The sequence below is a fragment of the Pyrus communis genome, chromosome 13, assembly GCF_041283825.1.
Source record: "Pyrus communis isolate YQ-2024b chromosome 13, ASM4128382v1, whole genome shotgun sequence".
Classification (NCBI taxonomy): Eukaryota; Viridiplantae; Streptophyta; class Magnoliopsida; order Rosales; family Rosaceae; genus Pyrus; species Pyrus communis.
The window spans coordinates 6,140,014-6,156,641 of record NC_142577.1 but is presented as its reverse complement, the minus strand read 5'-3'; the positions used below and the strand labels follow the sequence as shown (position 1 = coordinate 6,156,641).

General features: G+C 40.9%; 1 protein-coding gene across 1 annotated transcript; it reads right to left on the bottom strand.

Moving 5' to 3' along the window:
* Positions 1-534: 534 nt before the first annotated feature.
* Positions 535-927, bottom strand: LOC148691666 (uncharacterized). Its single transcript, XM_088683379.1, has 2 exons — positions 732-927; positions 535-668 (listed from the first exon to the last, which is right to left on the bottom strand). Exons 1-2 carry the CDS (start codon positions 925-927, stop codon positions 535-537), a joined length of 330 nt encoding a protein of 109 aa, XP_088539505.1.
* Between the last annotated feature and the right edge of the window lie 15,701 nt (positions 928-16,628).

The window sequence follows — 16,628 nt, the reverse complement described above, 5'->3', positions numbered from 1 at the left end:
CATCCATGTTTGTAACTTTCTTTAATAGTCATGCAATTAAAAACCAAATCCTCATCATTGTGTTGGAAGGTACCCTAAGACACAAACAAACACACAAAAACGACTCTTAAAACAACTATTTTTGGGTTTTTCAACACTGTTTTCGAATTTTTTTTAAAATTTTCGTATTTTCTGTTTAAGACACATTAAAACACTTCAAAACACACTACAAACACTTAAAAACAGTGAGAAACAACATTAGAAGTGATAGGTGATAAAATCTGACGAAATTCAATGCAAAATCATTTGTTTACCCCCTACATTTAAACCAAACATTGTCCTCAATGTTTCAAACATAGACTCACAAACAAACAACCAAATAACACAACTAACAAACATGACAATTATGGTAAAGTAAAAGCAATAAAGAGTAGAGTTTAGGAATGCAAATCTAGTTGTGGAGCCAGAGATTCCTAGGTCTTCTTTATTTGAACGCATGTGTTGTCTCCCAAGAAGTGCTTGCTTTAACGTCTTCCAGCCGGACGATACCTCCTTTTAAGCTTCATTGGAGCCCACAGCCTGGAGGGGTATATTCTCCACGACATGCTCCTCAAAGTGCTCACAGTATGGCTTCAAACGATGTCCATTCACTTTGAAATCGTTTCCGGTCTTTAAACTTTGAATTTGGACTGCACTATAAGGAAAGACATTAGTAACAACAAACGGGCCCATCCATTTAGAACGTAACTTACCTGGAAACAATCGAGGGCGGGAATTGAAGAGTAACATTTTCTGCCCTACGACAAACGTCTTGGTACGAATCATCTTGTCATGGAATGCCTTCGACTTCTCTTTGTAAATAAGAACGTTCTCGTACGCATCTTTCCGAATCTCTTCAAGTTCATTCAATTGAAGCTTCCTATGAATTCCAGCGGCGTCAATATCCATATTGAATGTCTTGACTGCCCAATGTGTACAATGCTCTAACTCAACAGGAAGATGACATGGTTTCCCATAGATGAGCCGAAATGGGGACATTCCAATTTGTGTTTTGTAGGCCGTACAATACACCCACAATGCATCATTCAAAACGCAAGCTCTAATCTTTTCAGTTTGGCCCAACGGTCTTCTCCAAAATCTGTTTGATTTCCTGATTAGAAACTTCGGCTTGCCCACTTGTTTGAGGATGATAAGGTGTTGCCACCTTATGCGTGGCGTTATACTTCTTAAGCAACGCCACAATGTTTTGATTACAAAAATGGGAACCCCCATCACTAATAAGAACCCTTGGCATTCCAAATCTTGCAAATATATTAGTTTTCACAACATCTGCAACCACTTTGGAATCATTAGTACGGGTGGCTTTTGCTTCCACCCATTTTGAAACATAATCAACCACAAGTAAAATATAAACAAAACCATGAGATGAAGGAAAAGGACCCACGAAATCAATGCCCCAAACATAAAAAATTTCGACACAAAAGATAGGGGCCTACGGCATTTGATGTTTTGAACCAATGTTTCCGGTTCTTTGACAACGATCACATGTTATGCAAAAAATTCTAGCATCCTTAAAGATAGTAGGCCAATAAAAACCACATTCAAGTGCTTTATGTGCAGTCCTTTGAGTCCCAAAGTGACCTCCACATGCATAAGTGTGACAAGAAGTTAAAATCGAATGAAATTCAGAATCATCCACACACATACGAATGATTTGATCAGCACAGTATTTCCACAAATAAGGATCATCCCACACATAAAAACGAGCCTCTTTCTTATGTTTATCATGTTGGTGATTATTTAGAGTGCTTGGAACTTGTTTAATGACCAAGTAGTTAACTAAATCGGCATACCATGGCTCACTTACCTCGAGGGACAACAGCTGCTCATTAGGGAATGTCTCTGGGATAGGCACGGCATCTTTTTCATGCACCATACGGCTCAAATGGTCAGCCACCACGTTTTCACTTCCTTTCTTGTCCCGGATTTCGATATCGAACTCTTGGAGATGAAGCATCCAATGAATAAGCCTTGGTTTGGCCTCCTTCTTCGTAAGTAAGTACTTCAATGTTGCATGATCATAATAAACAATAACTTTAGTGCCAAGTAAAAACAACAGCAAGAAGTTCTTTTTCCATTGTGGAATAGTTCAATGGAGCGTTATTCAAGATCCGAGAGGCATAGTATATGACGTGTGGCTGTTTGTCCATTCTTTGTCCCAAAACAGCACCTAATGCATAATTGGAAGCATCGCACATAAGCTCAAAAGGAAGGCTCCAATCTGGTGGAACAATGATGGGGGCTAAAGTAAGCATCTCCTTGAGGTGTTTGAAGGCTTTCTCACATTCCTCATCGAACTTGAAAGGTACATCTTTCTGAAAAAGACGGCAAAGGGGGTTGGAAATCTTTGAAAAATCCTTGATGAATCACCTACAGAATCCTGCATGTCCAAGAAAACAAGGTTAGTTTCAAACAATTTAAAACAAGGTTAGTTTCAACGCATCATTTCAAGATTAATGTGAGATTATCCAAACAATTATCAAACGAATCATCAAATACACTAAACTCATCCATGAATACCTCAATAATCTTCTCAACAAACTCTGAAAAGATGCTTACCATACATCGTTGAAATGTGGTAGGTGCATTGCATAAACCAAATGGCATGCGACGATAGGCAAAGGTACCAAAGGGGCACGTGAAAATGGTCTTTTCTTGGTCATCTCGAGCTATGACAATTTGATTATATCCTGAATAACCATCAAGAAAACAATAAAAAGAATGATCGGGTAACCTTTCAAGCATTTGATCAATGAACGGCAAGGGGAAGTGATCCTTCCTTGTGGTGGCGTTGAGCTTCCTATAATCAATGCAAACTCTCCAACCTATTTTAATACGGGTTGGCACAAGCTCATTCTCGGCATTCTTCACCACTGTAACTCTCAATTTCTTTGGAACAACTTGAACCGACGAAATCCAATGGCTATCCGAGATAGGATAAATCACTCCACAATCGAGAAGCTTGATAATTTCCTTCTTCACAACTTCCATCATTGAAGGGTTGAGTCGGCGTTGAGCCTCTCGAGTTGGTTTAGCCCCCTCCTTTAGAAGTATACGATGCATGCAAGTTGTAGGGCTAATACCCCTAATGTCAGCCAAGGTCCATCCTATGGCTGTTTTGTGCTCTTTCAACACCCGAATCAGTTTTTCTTCCTCTAATGCTGTGAGTGTTGAAGAGACTATGATCAACAACGTTTCTTTGTCTCCCAAATAAACGTACTTCAAATGACTTGCCAATGGTTTAAGTTCAGAAATCGGGGCATGAATCACTGAAGGTAACAACTTATTAGTAGAAACGGGAATTGAAATTGGGATTGGAGACTTAGTAAGATGTTATGGCAATGCCCCTAGGGTAGCCACCATCTCGCCAATTTCATCATTAGGCACGGCCAGATTGGGTTCTAGGCCCAATCCTTCGGCAATTGTTGTTTCAAGGGGATCTTTGCCCAACGAATCTAGATAATCCTGCGCCAACGAGTCAAACACATCAATAGAAAAACAAGAATGATCATCTTTAGGATATTTAATAGCTTCAGAAATATTAAAATCAATAATCTTGCCATCAAATTCCATCATTAAAGTCCCTTTGAACACATCAATCTTGGTGCGGGCTGTTTTCATGAAAGGTCTCCCAAAGAGGATCGGCAATGGGGTAGAATGGGCTGAATCTTCCATGTCAAGCATGTAAAAGTCAGCTGGAAAGATCAAATTGTTAACCTGCACCAAAACATCTTCCAAAACTCCTTCCGGATATGCATTAGAACGATTGGCCAATTGAATAATCACACCATCATTTTTAAGCCCTCCTAAGTTCATAGAGGCTTAAATTGACTAAGGCATGACATTAATTAAAGCTCCTAAGTTTAACATAGCATGTTCAAACTTAGTGTTGCCAATAACACAAGGAACTGTAAAACTACTCGGATCTTTGCATTTAGGTGGTAGTTTCCTTTGTAACTCCGCAGAAACATTCTCACTTACCTGGACCACTTCCTTGTTTGAAATCCTCTTCCTTGTTGTGCAAAGCTCTTTCAAGAATTTGGCATACTTAGGAACTTGCTTGATTGCATCAAGGAGCGGGATATTGACTTGAACTTTCCTAAAAGTTTCCAGAATGTCTTTCTCATTCTCTTCTTTCTTTGATTACCTAAACCTTCTAGGAAAGGGCACATTTAGTGGAATAGAACTAGAAAAATTCTTATTTGGACTTACCTTAGTGGTTTAGGACGGTTTTGAGGCCTTAGAGGGCTTCTGCAAGGATTGGTCTTCCCTTGCCGTGGCCCTTGCTTCCTGTTCTTCTTCTTGCAGCAGCTTTTCATCCTTGTTAAAGCCTTGTTTGGATGGTTTTGGGTGATTTCCAAGCTCCTTGCCACTTCTCAACGTAATGGCCTTGGCAGTTACAAAGCCTTCCTTTGGATTCACAACGATTGAACAAGGAAGTTTGCCTTATTCTCGAAACTGCCTGAGGAACTCTGAAATCTGCCCTATTTGCTTCTTCATGTCACTCATCTCCTTGTCTTGGTTCGCTATTCTATTATTTTGATTTTGTAAGCCCTGCGATACAGAAGTTAGTAATTGAATAGCTTGATCATTATCAAATAGCGAACCTGAGTTTGGTTGAGCAGTTTGTGATTAAGGTTGAGATTGTGTGAATGGCCTTTGATATATCCCAGGGTGTGGCTGTCGAAATCCTCCTTGTTGTTGAAGTTGTTGAGGCTCTCTCGACTTGAAATTTGGGTGATCTCTCCATCCTGGATTGTATGTATTTAAGTATAGATCAATCCTTTGTTGATTTTGGCCTTGATAACCTATGGCATTGGCGTTGTCCCATCCTCCATTCTCTATCAATTGAGGACATTGATCATTGAGGTGCCCTTGCATAAAGCACACGCCACACAGACTTGGTGTAATTCCTCGCACTTTATATCCTTCGGCAACCTGAGATACAAGCATAGTAAGGTTAGCTAATTGAGATTGAATTTCAGCTATTGAACTTACCTCATGGACTTGCTTCCATGGGATGTCTCTTTGTTCAACACCTTCGTATTGTTGTGTATTCAAGGCTCGGTTTGCAATTAAGATCTTGGCAGCCACTGGTGTTTTGTCAACCAAAGCACCCCTTGCTGAGGCATCGAGCATTTGTCTCTTAATTGGAAAGAGCGCCTCGTAGAAATATTGAATTAAAAGCTCCTCCTTCATCTGATGTTATGGGCAGGATGCAACTAACATCTTAAACCGCTCATAATACACTGGAAAGGATTCTCCTTGGCTTTGTTGAATGCCACTAATCCTTTTCCTAAAAAGAATGACTCTCAAAGTTGGGAAAAACTTCTCTAAGAATGCTCGCTTCATGCTTTCCCAAGAAGTGACGGTTCCGGGTGCCAATTCGTATAGCCAATCTTCAGCCTTTTCCAAAAGAGAGAAATGAAAGGCCTTCATTTTCATAATGTTCCCATCGACATTGATGGGTGTCATGCTCGAACATACCACTTCAAACTCTTTAAGATGCTTGTTTGGATCTTCCATGCACAGCCCATGGTATTTAGGAATGTGATGCAATAAGCTAGACTTCAATTCGAACTCATTGGTCTTGCCTTGAGCTGCCCTAGGATATTGAATGCATAAGGGCATGGCATTGTCTAATCCCGAGGCCGAAAGTTCCTTGATTGTTCGATTATCCACAGCCATGGCTTGTTCTTCCTTTTCCACTTCTTCTTCTTCAGATTCGGCTTCAGAACTAGGTGGACTAGGTTCTGGATGCCTCCTCTTTCTTCTCAACGTTCATTCAAAATTGTCGTCAAACTCCAATATATGGTCATGAACATGTTGAGAACTACGAGTCATAAACTAGTACCTAAAACAAAGCAAACAAAACAAAATAAAATCAGAAAACAAAACAAAACAGAAGACACAAAAGAAAAACACACGGCATAAACTAGGGGAAGATTAGCAATTTTGCTAATCCCCGGCAACGGCGCCAAAATTTGATGTGAAAATTAACTTGACACACAAATTAAACCCTAATGTTAACAATTGTAGTATATATGTAAGTAGAGATCGTTCTAGACTAGGGATTAACTAGGGATGCTAATCAACATAAATAAGACTTAAAAACACTAAATTACACTCTATAGACTCAAAACTGACTCAAAACACTCAAAACAGCAACAAACAATCAAAAAGACTCAATTCTAGACCTAACAAGTGATTTTACGAAAATAAGACTTAACTTGACTCAAGAGACTAAAACAAAACAGATTTTGACTCAAATATCAAGACTCAATGGAAGGGGAATTGTTTTTGCCGAATTTAAAACTTAAAACAGAAACTTTGCATAAAACACTTTATAAAAACGAATTTGGTGAATTAAAAAGGGTGAAAGGCTAGTTAGAGGGTCCTTCTCCACACATGACATATGCATACAAACCAATTTCCAGTTATTATTCCTTTAGACTATGAATGACAACATCCCAAGTTAACCTTGACAGCACAAATTAACCATCAGATTTTCCTTAACTCATTGAATTGGATGGAATACGCATCGCAACCAAATTATCCTTATCAAGTTCCCTAACTATGAAAAACATGATAGAAAGACATATCAGAGATCATTAAGTTCTTTGAAAACCATAAGCATTGAGGAGGCATTCATAACTATGAAAAGCATGATACTCATGCCAAGAATTTACTTAACATAATCATGACTAGTGACTTCCACTACTTGTGAATATATGTTCATAACGATTAAGTGAAACTCCCTTATACTCTAGCATCAAATTCATGCATGCAAATTAAGTGTTGACCCTCAATCAACATACATAAACAAGTTTTGACAACTCAGATAAGCAAATCACATTCAAGACTCAAGAAACAATAATTGGACGTAATCAATTCATATAAAACATATAATCATGGCTTCGAATTCACCTCCAACTAAAAAGAAATTAGTTCCTCATGTTCATCATAATTGAAAACCAAATTGAAATAAACATCAAAGTAAAACTAAGGATAAAAAGAACCCATAAACGCTCAAACACTCCAAAGTAGGCTGCGATACTCCCTTTGGATGGCAGATTGCATGGCACTCTTCCTCTCCTTCCTTCCTTGCACGGCACAAGTCTTCAAAAACTCTCAAAAACCTGCAGCACAATCTTTGTATTTTTCTGAATTTTTCTCATGTAAAAGCTCTCTGTGGTTCTCCCCCTTTTTGTGGCACACACTTAAATATATATATGTGATGCAGGGCTGAAAACCCTCAAAATTAGGTCTAGGGTTTGGCAGAAATAAGGTGGGAAAATGACTAGGGTGCACCAAAATTTGAAAGGAAAAGGATTGCACAATCCTAAGGGGTAAAGGTTAGGAACCTGCGGCAAGGATGTAGGCCTTCTAGAAAGGGTATTATGGCAGGTTTCTAGAAGAACAAGGGCTAAGGGGTGCGGCACCAATGTAGGAGAAGGATAGAGCTTCTAGAACCTGATATTTAGGTGAATTAATATGAAATTAAGTCCTCCTTGCAGCTGGAATTAAGGTGGAACAAGATTAGGTTAGGATAAGATAAGATAAGGTTGGATAAGGTTTAGATAAGATAAGGTTGTTTGGATAATGTTGCATGTTTCTTGCTCTTTCCTTATCTTCTTTGTCTTGAACTTGTTTCTCTAGATTTGTAGCATGTTCCTAGCCTCTTTTGACTTCAAATTCATCCATCCACCTTGCTCCATATGCAAGCTATCCATTCCAAGCCCAAAACTGCTCCAAATAGCTCCAAAATGCACTTTCTTTATCTTCTTTATCTTTTAAACCTACAAACACACAAAAATAGCTTAAATCATTATAATAAATAGAAACTAGCTATGTAAATGCAAGAAAACAAGCTAACTAAGTCGCCTAAATATGCTCCTATCATAGGCAGAAGGGACAGCTACACCCTCACCTCTATGAGCGACAAAAAAATCGACAAACAGTGGAATTCCTAGAAACTGAGAAAGTACTACGTGTGACCTCCCACCATTCCTTGGACCTTATTTAAGACGGAAAAAGTTTGAATACTCAAGCAGCTTGACGAACAAGACCTCGCATGCCAAGAATTATCAGTTGTTATGCCATTACTACCTACGAGCAAAGTTAATAAAGCCTTTATTTTCAATGAAGATTGAAGGAATTATTCACAAGCCTGGGCTAAATGCATAAACAAATTGACCAACCCTATGACAAGCAAAATATGCCCGCTGCTCTACAGACATGGTATAAGCGCTCCAGCATGAAAAGGTAAACTGATTCCATAACCGACCCTGTGACAAGCAGAAAACGCCCGCTGCCCTGCAGATATGGCGTAAGCGCTCCAGCACGAGAGGGTAAAGTAATTCCTCAACCACCCATGTAACAAGCAGAAGACGCCATCTGCCCATTCAGACATGGCCTGTGCTCTCCAATACGAGTGGGTAAATTAATCCGAAATATCTAGACGTGGCTGGGTGGTACAACTGCTCAGTTTACCCTGAATACAGCGACTACCTAAGTCAGACGACTCCTAGAATTGGCCACGATAGTCCTTCCCCTCGAGTAGACTTAGCCAACTTAAGGATTCAATTTCGCGAGATCCCGGGTCTCTAATCGGAAGATACGCTAAGTGCAGGACCCCTACCCATGAAAAAATTCGTGTGACAAGATAGTCCATCTTCGACGTGAAAATCTTCATGAAGTGACTTGGCTTTAAAGTGTTGCAATACTAGTTAAGCAACATACGGAATCAAAGTTGTGACTCGGAAGGATATAGACTCTGAGGTGCAATTTCGCCTACACCTTATGCCTAAAAAGCCTTCAAGAGCCAGGAACAACGCCTGAAGTGGTTACGCGGGTTGTCTGCTTCTGTAAGTAAGATGCCCAACAGATGACCCAACGGCTGGCAGCCCAAGGTAATCCGTAAGCCGAGAATTACGCCTGTTATGACTACGTGGACTCACATACTTACTTAAAAGCAGCGCTTCCAGCCAATTGTTTATGGTTTAAGTTTTACTGGGACAAAGATGAGGTACAATTATAGTAGCTACGTGGACCTCATCTACTTCCTACAAGAAGCGTGAGTCCGGTCGACTGTTTTATACGTTAAAAATCTCGTAACATGCCCCGGGAAGGCCAAATCTCAAGAAGCCACTAAAGTCGAGTGTCACGACTATAGCAGCTACGCGGACCTCCTTTGCTTCCTACGAGAAGCACGAGTCCAGCCGACAGCTCTATAAGTTAAAAATCTCACAACATGCCCCAGGAAGGCCAAAGCTCAAGAAGTCACTTGAAAGCCAAAATACAACCATAGTGGCCCCGCGAACTCCTCTGCTTTCTACATGAAGTATGTATTCGACCACTGGCCCTATAGGTTAAAAATTTCACAATGCACCATGAGAGGGCTAAAGTTCACGAAGCTATCCAAAGCCAAGATTCACCGCTATAGTAGCTACGCGAACTCGCCTACTTCCTACGGAGGCAACGAGTTCGGCCGCCAACTCTATAAGTTAGAAATCTCTCATTTTTACTCTTGCAGGTAAAGCTTTAGAGGCCCCGAAGACAAAGCTAAAACCTAAGTAATGACGTAGGATCGGCTGCTTCATTAAGGCAACTCACCCAATTGAACGTCCTAGGATAAAGTTTTCCAAAAAACATGGCAAAATAGAAGGATTGAAATAAAACAAGGAAAGTTGTTTATTAAATTTCTAGCAAATTGATAAACTGGCTCGAAGACCAACAAAGTTCAAATAAAGCAGAACAAAAAGGAAAAGAAGAAAATTCCTATGTCTAAGCAAAACGACTACTCCTTGGCAGCCTATGCAACCACTGGTTCATCGACTGCCATGCCTTTAGCAGCCACACCGCTCCTAGTAGCCAAAGCTTCCATCAACTCATCCTCAGCCGCCCTTGCCTAGACTGCTTGACCTTCAGCTGCTCTACCAAAGGCAACCTCAAACGAGAAATCAAGCACATCAACTGGAGAAATGGAAAAAGTCTTGAAGTCCTTCTTAGAAAACTCATAATTTGATGCCCTACCCTGAAGATGGTCTACATAGCCAAGCTTGTAGAAATCGGCCTGACAAGAAGTGAGTGCCACTTTGTGACCATCTTTCTCGTTCTTCAGCTACACATTTTCCTTAACAAGCCCAGTGTGAGCACCATACAGCTCATCCAGTTCCTTGTTCAAGTTCTCGCTAGTAGACAACGCACCTTGCAGATCTGCTTCCTTAGACTCAAGCTTACTGGCAACCTCCTTAAGACGAGGCACTTCAGTATGCATGAAGGTAAGCTTCTCGTCCTTGGCAAAATAAGCAGATCATAGCTCTGAATTGACACGTTTAAGGTTATCCACCACCGGAGAAACACAACTGATTTCCTTCTTTGCAACTTCCAACATCGCCTGAGTCGCACTAAGCCTAGCATTTAAATGGGTGATCTCCTGATGAGCGATCTCTAGTTGTAAAGAAGTGGGGACAGAGACATCAGATCTTTTCAAAACAGCAAGTTCAGATTCGAGCTTTTCGATCTTTTCAACAGCCGAGCAAAGTTGAGTCACCAATGCCACTTCTGCCTCCTTAGCACACTTGAAAGCATCCTGATCAACGTGCATAGACTCAGCTGCCAGGATTAAAGTCTTATGCATTGTAGCAATCAGGGAAGACCTCCTTGAGTAGGTAAAACACTTCTCAAAGGAGTCTGAAAGGATGACAACTTTCTGAACACTGCCAACGAACTTGGCGCATACATCGATGTCCTCAAGCAGGTCAGTCTTCAACAGCACACAACCTCAGGAAACCCTCTAACCTCAAACTTGGTGGATCTCTCACAACTACCCGTGCAAGTGGATTTCCACTTCTTAGCAGACGAGCCAGTCACTGTATAAGGAGGAACAAGCCCAGGTGTCACCTTAGCAGTAGAATCCACCTTCCTGCTCCCCATAGTGGCTAGCCTTTTAGAATCAGAACCAAACTTAACTCTCGACGAACGCTTCGATACAAACCCGAACACCGGAGGTGTCATCGAACCCTTCTGCTGGGCAAGTCTCTCAGCAATGGATGCAGTCACCTTCAAAGTAGCAGGTTTCATAGGCTCAGGCTTAAACGTCTTCTTCGCCCCCTTAGGGGAAGTTAGATCAATGACAAGCTTCTCGACAGCAGACGAGCTCCCACGAGCAGCAGAAGAAGTCATTCGCTTCTTCTCATCCGAAGGCTCATAAGCAGGTAAGGAATACCTCTTTTTTCCATCATCATTGGCAATAGGCTCTACAATACTGATCGGACGAGCCAACACCTCATCCTTTACCCGCTTTATTTTTTCCTTCAGAGGCATACCACCTTTCTTCTGACGAAGAAGGCTGAGCAGCCAGTGCCACTCACAGTACTCAGCAGGAATGCCCAAGGCGACATGCACTTTCTTCATATCTACCGAAGTCCTTGGAATTGAGCCAAACTTCGAATCTACGCAAAGTAAGAAAAATGATCAATTAATTGAAGTTATGGAGCAGCTCAACAAAAATTCAAGCAGGACAAGAATGAAGTAATTCACTTACCACTGATAAAAGTAGTCAGGACAGCAGCTCAGGAGAAAAGTCAGACTCCCACTCTCCGCTCACCTCCAAGGTATCTCTCACCCACTTATGATCACCTTTACTAGAAGCATTAAGCAGCCTATGGCCAGATCTCAGCTGCCCCACACCTTCCTTGTGGCCAATCTCAAAGAAGTACCAAAACTCATTTATGGTCAAGCTAAGATCAAAGAACCTGCTCAAGTTTGAGAAGCCCACCATCGCACGAACTGTATTTGGGGAGCACTAAGCAGGCGCGGATCACCTCCTGGAAAAGACGTGACATGGGAAAAGTAAATCCCAACACGAAGTAGTATGGATGGAATTTGATAGCTCTCTTCCTAGCAGAGGCACCATCTCCGCTTAGTTTATGGCCGCTTTCGTCTTTCACCCGCTTGATGCGAACCCCTAATGGAATCGCATGCTTGTATGCCTCAAGAAAATACCAAAACAGCTTTTCAGAATTGATCTTGACATGTGCAGCCTTGAAGTAACCCACCTTACCGGAAGAACCACCTTGCCGAAACAAAGGTGGAGGATATTCGTCACTTTTGCGATCGGAAGAATACATTTCAAAGTCTCTACAAAAAAATATAAGGAAAAATATTTAGAAGGCAGCTCGCAACAAGAAAATTTAAAAAAAAATTAATAAAAAAAAAAAGGACTGCAAGCCTAGCGCCTCTGCGCTAGGCTTCATGGCCCTCATGCTCTCTTTCATGTCCAACAGTCCATGGCCCAAGCCATTTTAGCCCAGCATAAGGGGGAGGCCTGCGCCTCCTTCCCCTCTCTCTTCCTCGCACACCAAGCATCCCAACCAGGCCTAAAACCTCTCGGCCCTCTCTCTTTTGCATGCAAGCCGACCCAACGCGGGGGGAGGCCCATGCCTCCTTTCCCATTTCCGCTCGTGCACTAAGGGCCCCAAGAAACAAGGTCGGGTCATGCGACCCAGGCCACCAAAGATCAAGAACCAGCCCAAGCCGAACTCTCCCTTTTTCTCGCATCTCTGCTGCACTGGCCTTTGCCTTGCAGCTCTCAAGGTTCCGCCCGAGCCAACCTTTCAACGCCCTAGCATCGCCAACACCTCAGCCAAGCTAAGCCGACCCTCTTGCCGCACCACCTGCAGCCCCGTGGCATTCTTGCCACGCCACTCACACCTTCTTGGCACCTACCAAGCCAATTTTTCAAGTCCCAAGACTCCTAAAAAAAATTCAAGAAGAAGAAAATTCAATTTTTTTCTTACCTTGGTATAGCACTGAGAAGAAGAACTACAACGAGAGACGACTCTTTGCAAAGGCAAGAAAAGAAGAATGCTAAAGGAGGGGGAATAAAAATTTCCTCTGGCTTCTCTTCCTTGTTAGAATAATGATTGTTCTCCAAATTTATATGATCCCCTTCTTAATGTAGAATTAAATAGGTGTTAGGGGCAATTATTTTCATTTTCCTTGAAGAAGTCTATCTCCAAATCAAGAAAAAAGATCAAGTTCAAATTGGGAAAGAATTCTACAAGCCTAAGCAGCTTGGGATTCCTACACTTACTATCATTTTCCTGTATGCAGCACAGTAGGTGTGGGGGCATTTGTGGAGCCTAAAATAATCCAAAAATTCTAGAGGCGATACATGGACTTTTATTCAAGAAAAACAAGATTACCCTCAATAAATGGGCAGGCTTCTCAGATGTTCCTGAAGGATTATTTTGGAAGATGACATGTTCATTTAAGCAACATCATTAGCATGCAATTAACAAATTAAAGGCGGAATCATGCTAGCATGCACTTAAAAACAAAACATTACCCATGAATGTTCAAAGCCTAGTAAAATGGTGAACCAATAATCAACTCAAAACAAAGTGAGTTGAAATATATACCTTTGTAGATTCCTCTTTGTATTTAAACAACGGCTAATCACCCAAAGAGAGGGTCTTCATTCCTTGCATCTTAGATCTATGGATTTGGATGGATAAAAAAAAGGTTTCTCCAAAGTTCCCAAAATTGAGAACCTCTAATGATTCATCACCAAGGCATAATGAAGAAGAAATGAGTGACCTTGGAGGAGTTTGATTGCTAGATGATCCCTCCAAGGTGGCCGAAATTTTAGAGAGAAAGGAGAGCTTGTATTCTCATCCTTTCCCCAAAAACAACCCTTAATGAATTTTAGGCTATAAAGTCACTTATATAGTCCCTTCAAATAAGTGACCTAATGGACCAAAAGCCCTATTCTTCTAACATGGCCGGCCTATAGGGTTTATTGGGCTTTCAAGCCCTTTGTTTATTCAAGTTGTCATACAACTTGAGTTAATGGGCTTGACATTCAAATCCCATTGGGCCTTGCGGCCCAAAACTAACCCGAGGTCTTTAACGAACTTATTCGTTTGATTAATTAACATATTAATTAATCCTAGCCTTAGATAAATAATTAAACCATTTAATTATTCTTACTCATCTCCGTTGTTTCTTCAAACTCTACCTTACTCGGTGAACGATCCATTAGGTTCCTTTTAGCGAGGCAGTGGGCGATTAAAACTCTTTCTAATCGATTGTGAATTGAAACTTACTTTCAATTCTCCCGTTAGTGATAATACACTTTTAGGGCTTCCACAAACCATGGTTGACGCCTAGCAGCATGTCATGGTTACCCAAGCTAATCAGAAGAGGTGGAGAACCTATTCAGTCTTAGGATTACAAATGCAATACGGTCTTTCTCTAATACAATACTCTTGACCACATTGTTTGGTTTGATAGTTTATTCATGTCTACTATCCAATGTGAGTCTTGTGCTTATATGATTACCTTGAATGTGATTTGGAACACATTCCTAAATCTCATTCATACTTTGGCCAAAGATTCTCAATCATATCATAGAGTATTCTCCCTCAAACAGTTTGAAGGTTAGAGATCCCTTGTTGCGCATTCACTTGCCTCCATGGCTAAGTGGCTTAACCCCAACGATGTCGTGGACACCCTCTTGATGGAGTGACTTTGACATAATCAAAGATTAAGGACCTAACCACAAGACAACTGTGATGCCTCAGGTCAAAAGACTAATTTGCATTATCCCAACCATGAGTTCTCATGTGACATGAATATGAGAACTCTTCGTTGATCGTGTTCAGTGAACTCATTCTCTATTGAGCACCTACGTACTTGTCTTGATGTCACACACACCAATGACTCGAGACTAGTCACTCTCTCTGAGAGAAGACATAGCACGTACTGATCTTAACGGACTGTCAATGCCCAATTGACAATCCTATGATCAGGAACGTTTAGGATGTGTCAACGAAAGAATGGTCTCATGAATCTAACTTCTTTAGATCGCATTCTTCCAATCACATATTCCTTGGACTTATCGTTTAAGCATATAACATTTATATGAGACGGCTCAAACAATAATCTTTGCCCTTTACAGTTAAACTACATTAGTTTAACTTTGTGAAATGTCCGTAAAGTATCATCATATGATTGGTTTTAGGGCACATTTCCAACAGTTCCCACGTGTAGCTCACACCTTTGGAGGTCACAACAGTTGAATACGGCTGCCCACAGCTCACCTGTCCTTGGCAAGGAATTAAAGAGAAGGATTAATTACCCAAATCCTATCTTTAATACATTCCCAATTGAAGATTAACTCTAATCAAGTAAGTAATCCTAATTTAAATCACTTAGGGATAATTACACCATTATCTCAAGATATTATTTCCTATTTAATATCTTGGGAATATTTAGAGAACATCTCTGATAAGTCACATTTTGTATACATTTATATCTTCATTATTTGGCGTCTTTGTGATTGTTTTGGATTAAACTAGTTGCATTTTACCTAATTTGGTGTTAGTGTGCAGCCAAGGGTGAATTTGGATCAATGGGAAGGCAAATGAATTAAAAACGTTCCTTTTGGTAGCTGAGCATTATTCTAAACGTGGAGAGGATTCTAGGGAGTTAAATTGAAGTCCAAATGAAGAATCTAGGAAACATGTGACTGCTTGAATTTCAGGAAAAGATGTGGAAGTGTTAAGTGGTGCAATTCGGCCATATTGGGTGATTCTAAGCAAGGCAAAAGCATTGAAGTCAGATTAGGGGATTCCAACACCAAAACATGCATTCACATGCATGTTTGCAACCTTGCCGTGTACTCCCATGCCATTCCAGCTCATTTATGCACTTCTAGCTCTAAAACAGATTCCACACATCCATTCCGTGCTTCCCATGCCATTCCAGCTCCCTTTTGCACCAAGAACATGCACTTCCATTACTTAATTCACTCAGCCATCTTGACACCAACAAACACAATCATACCATGCAGATTCCATGTTCTAACACCAAAACATGCATTCACATGCATGATTCACAATCTGACCTTCCATTCCATTACCTTTCTCCACTTCATCATTCCAGAAATCCATTCATCCCATCATTCCATGTGATTCCAGCTCCTCCTTGTCCATGCCGTGTGCTTTCTTCCCCTTTCCAGCCTGTACAACCACTTCCAGATTTACCACTCACTTGTTGCAGCAAGTGCACATGTAGCTCAATTAAACAAACAACATTCATGCATAATCCTTAGTGCCGTGCGTCCACCACCTCAGAAACCCATCAATTCTAGCTCATTTTATGCTCTTCCAGCTCACTTGTGCAGAGGAGATCCAATCTGAATGTTGGAGCCATATTCCTTTCTATAAAACAAGTCTCACTTCACACAACAAGGGTTCCGCATTTTTCTTCTTCATTCAGTCCATTACACACGCATAACCCCTCCCATTTCACTTCATCTTCTGTCCATTTCTGTCCCAAGGGCAGAAACCATTCAACCATAACCAATCTACCTTCATCAACAACACTTGGAGAACCAACCCCGAAGGCAACTCCTCAAGGAATTCAACATCAGTTTTGCTTCAAGGGTTTCTTCTTCTTAATTCTATGTTCACTCATGTTATCTATTTTTATGTTAAACCTTTGTAAACATGAAGTGTAACTAATCTTCCTCTAGGGATTCGATGTAACCTTGCAAAGTTTGCCATGTAATTAAGTTA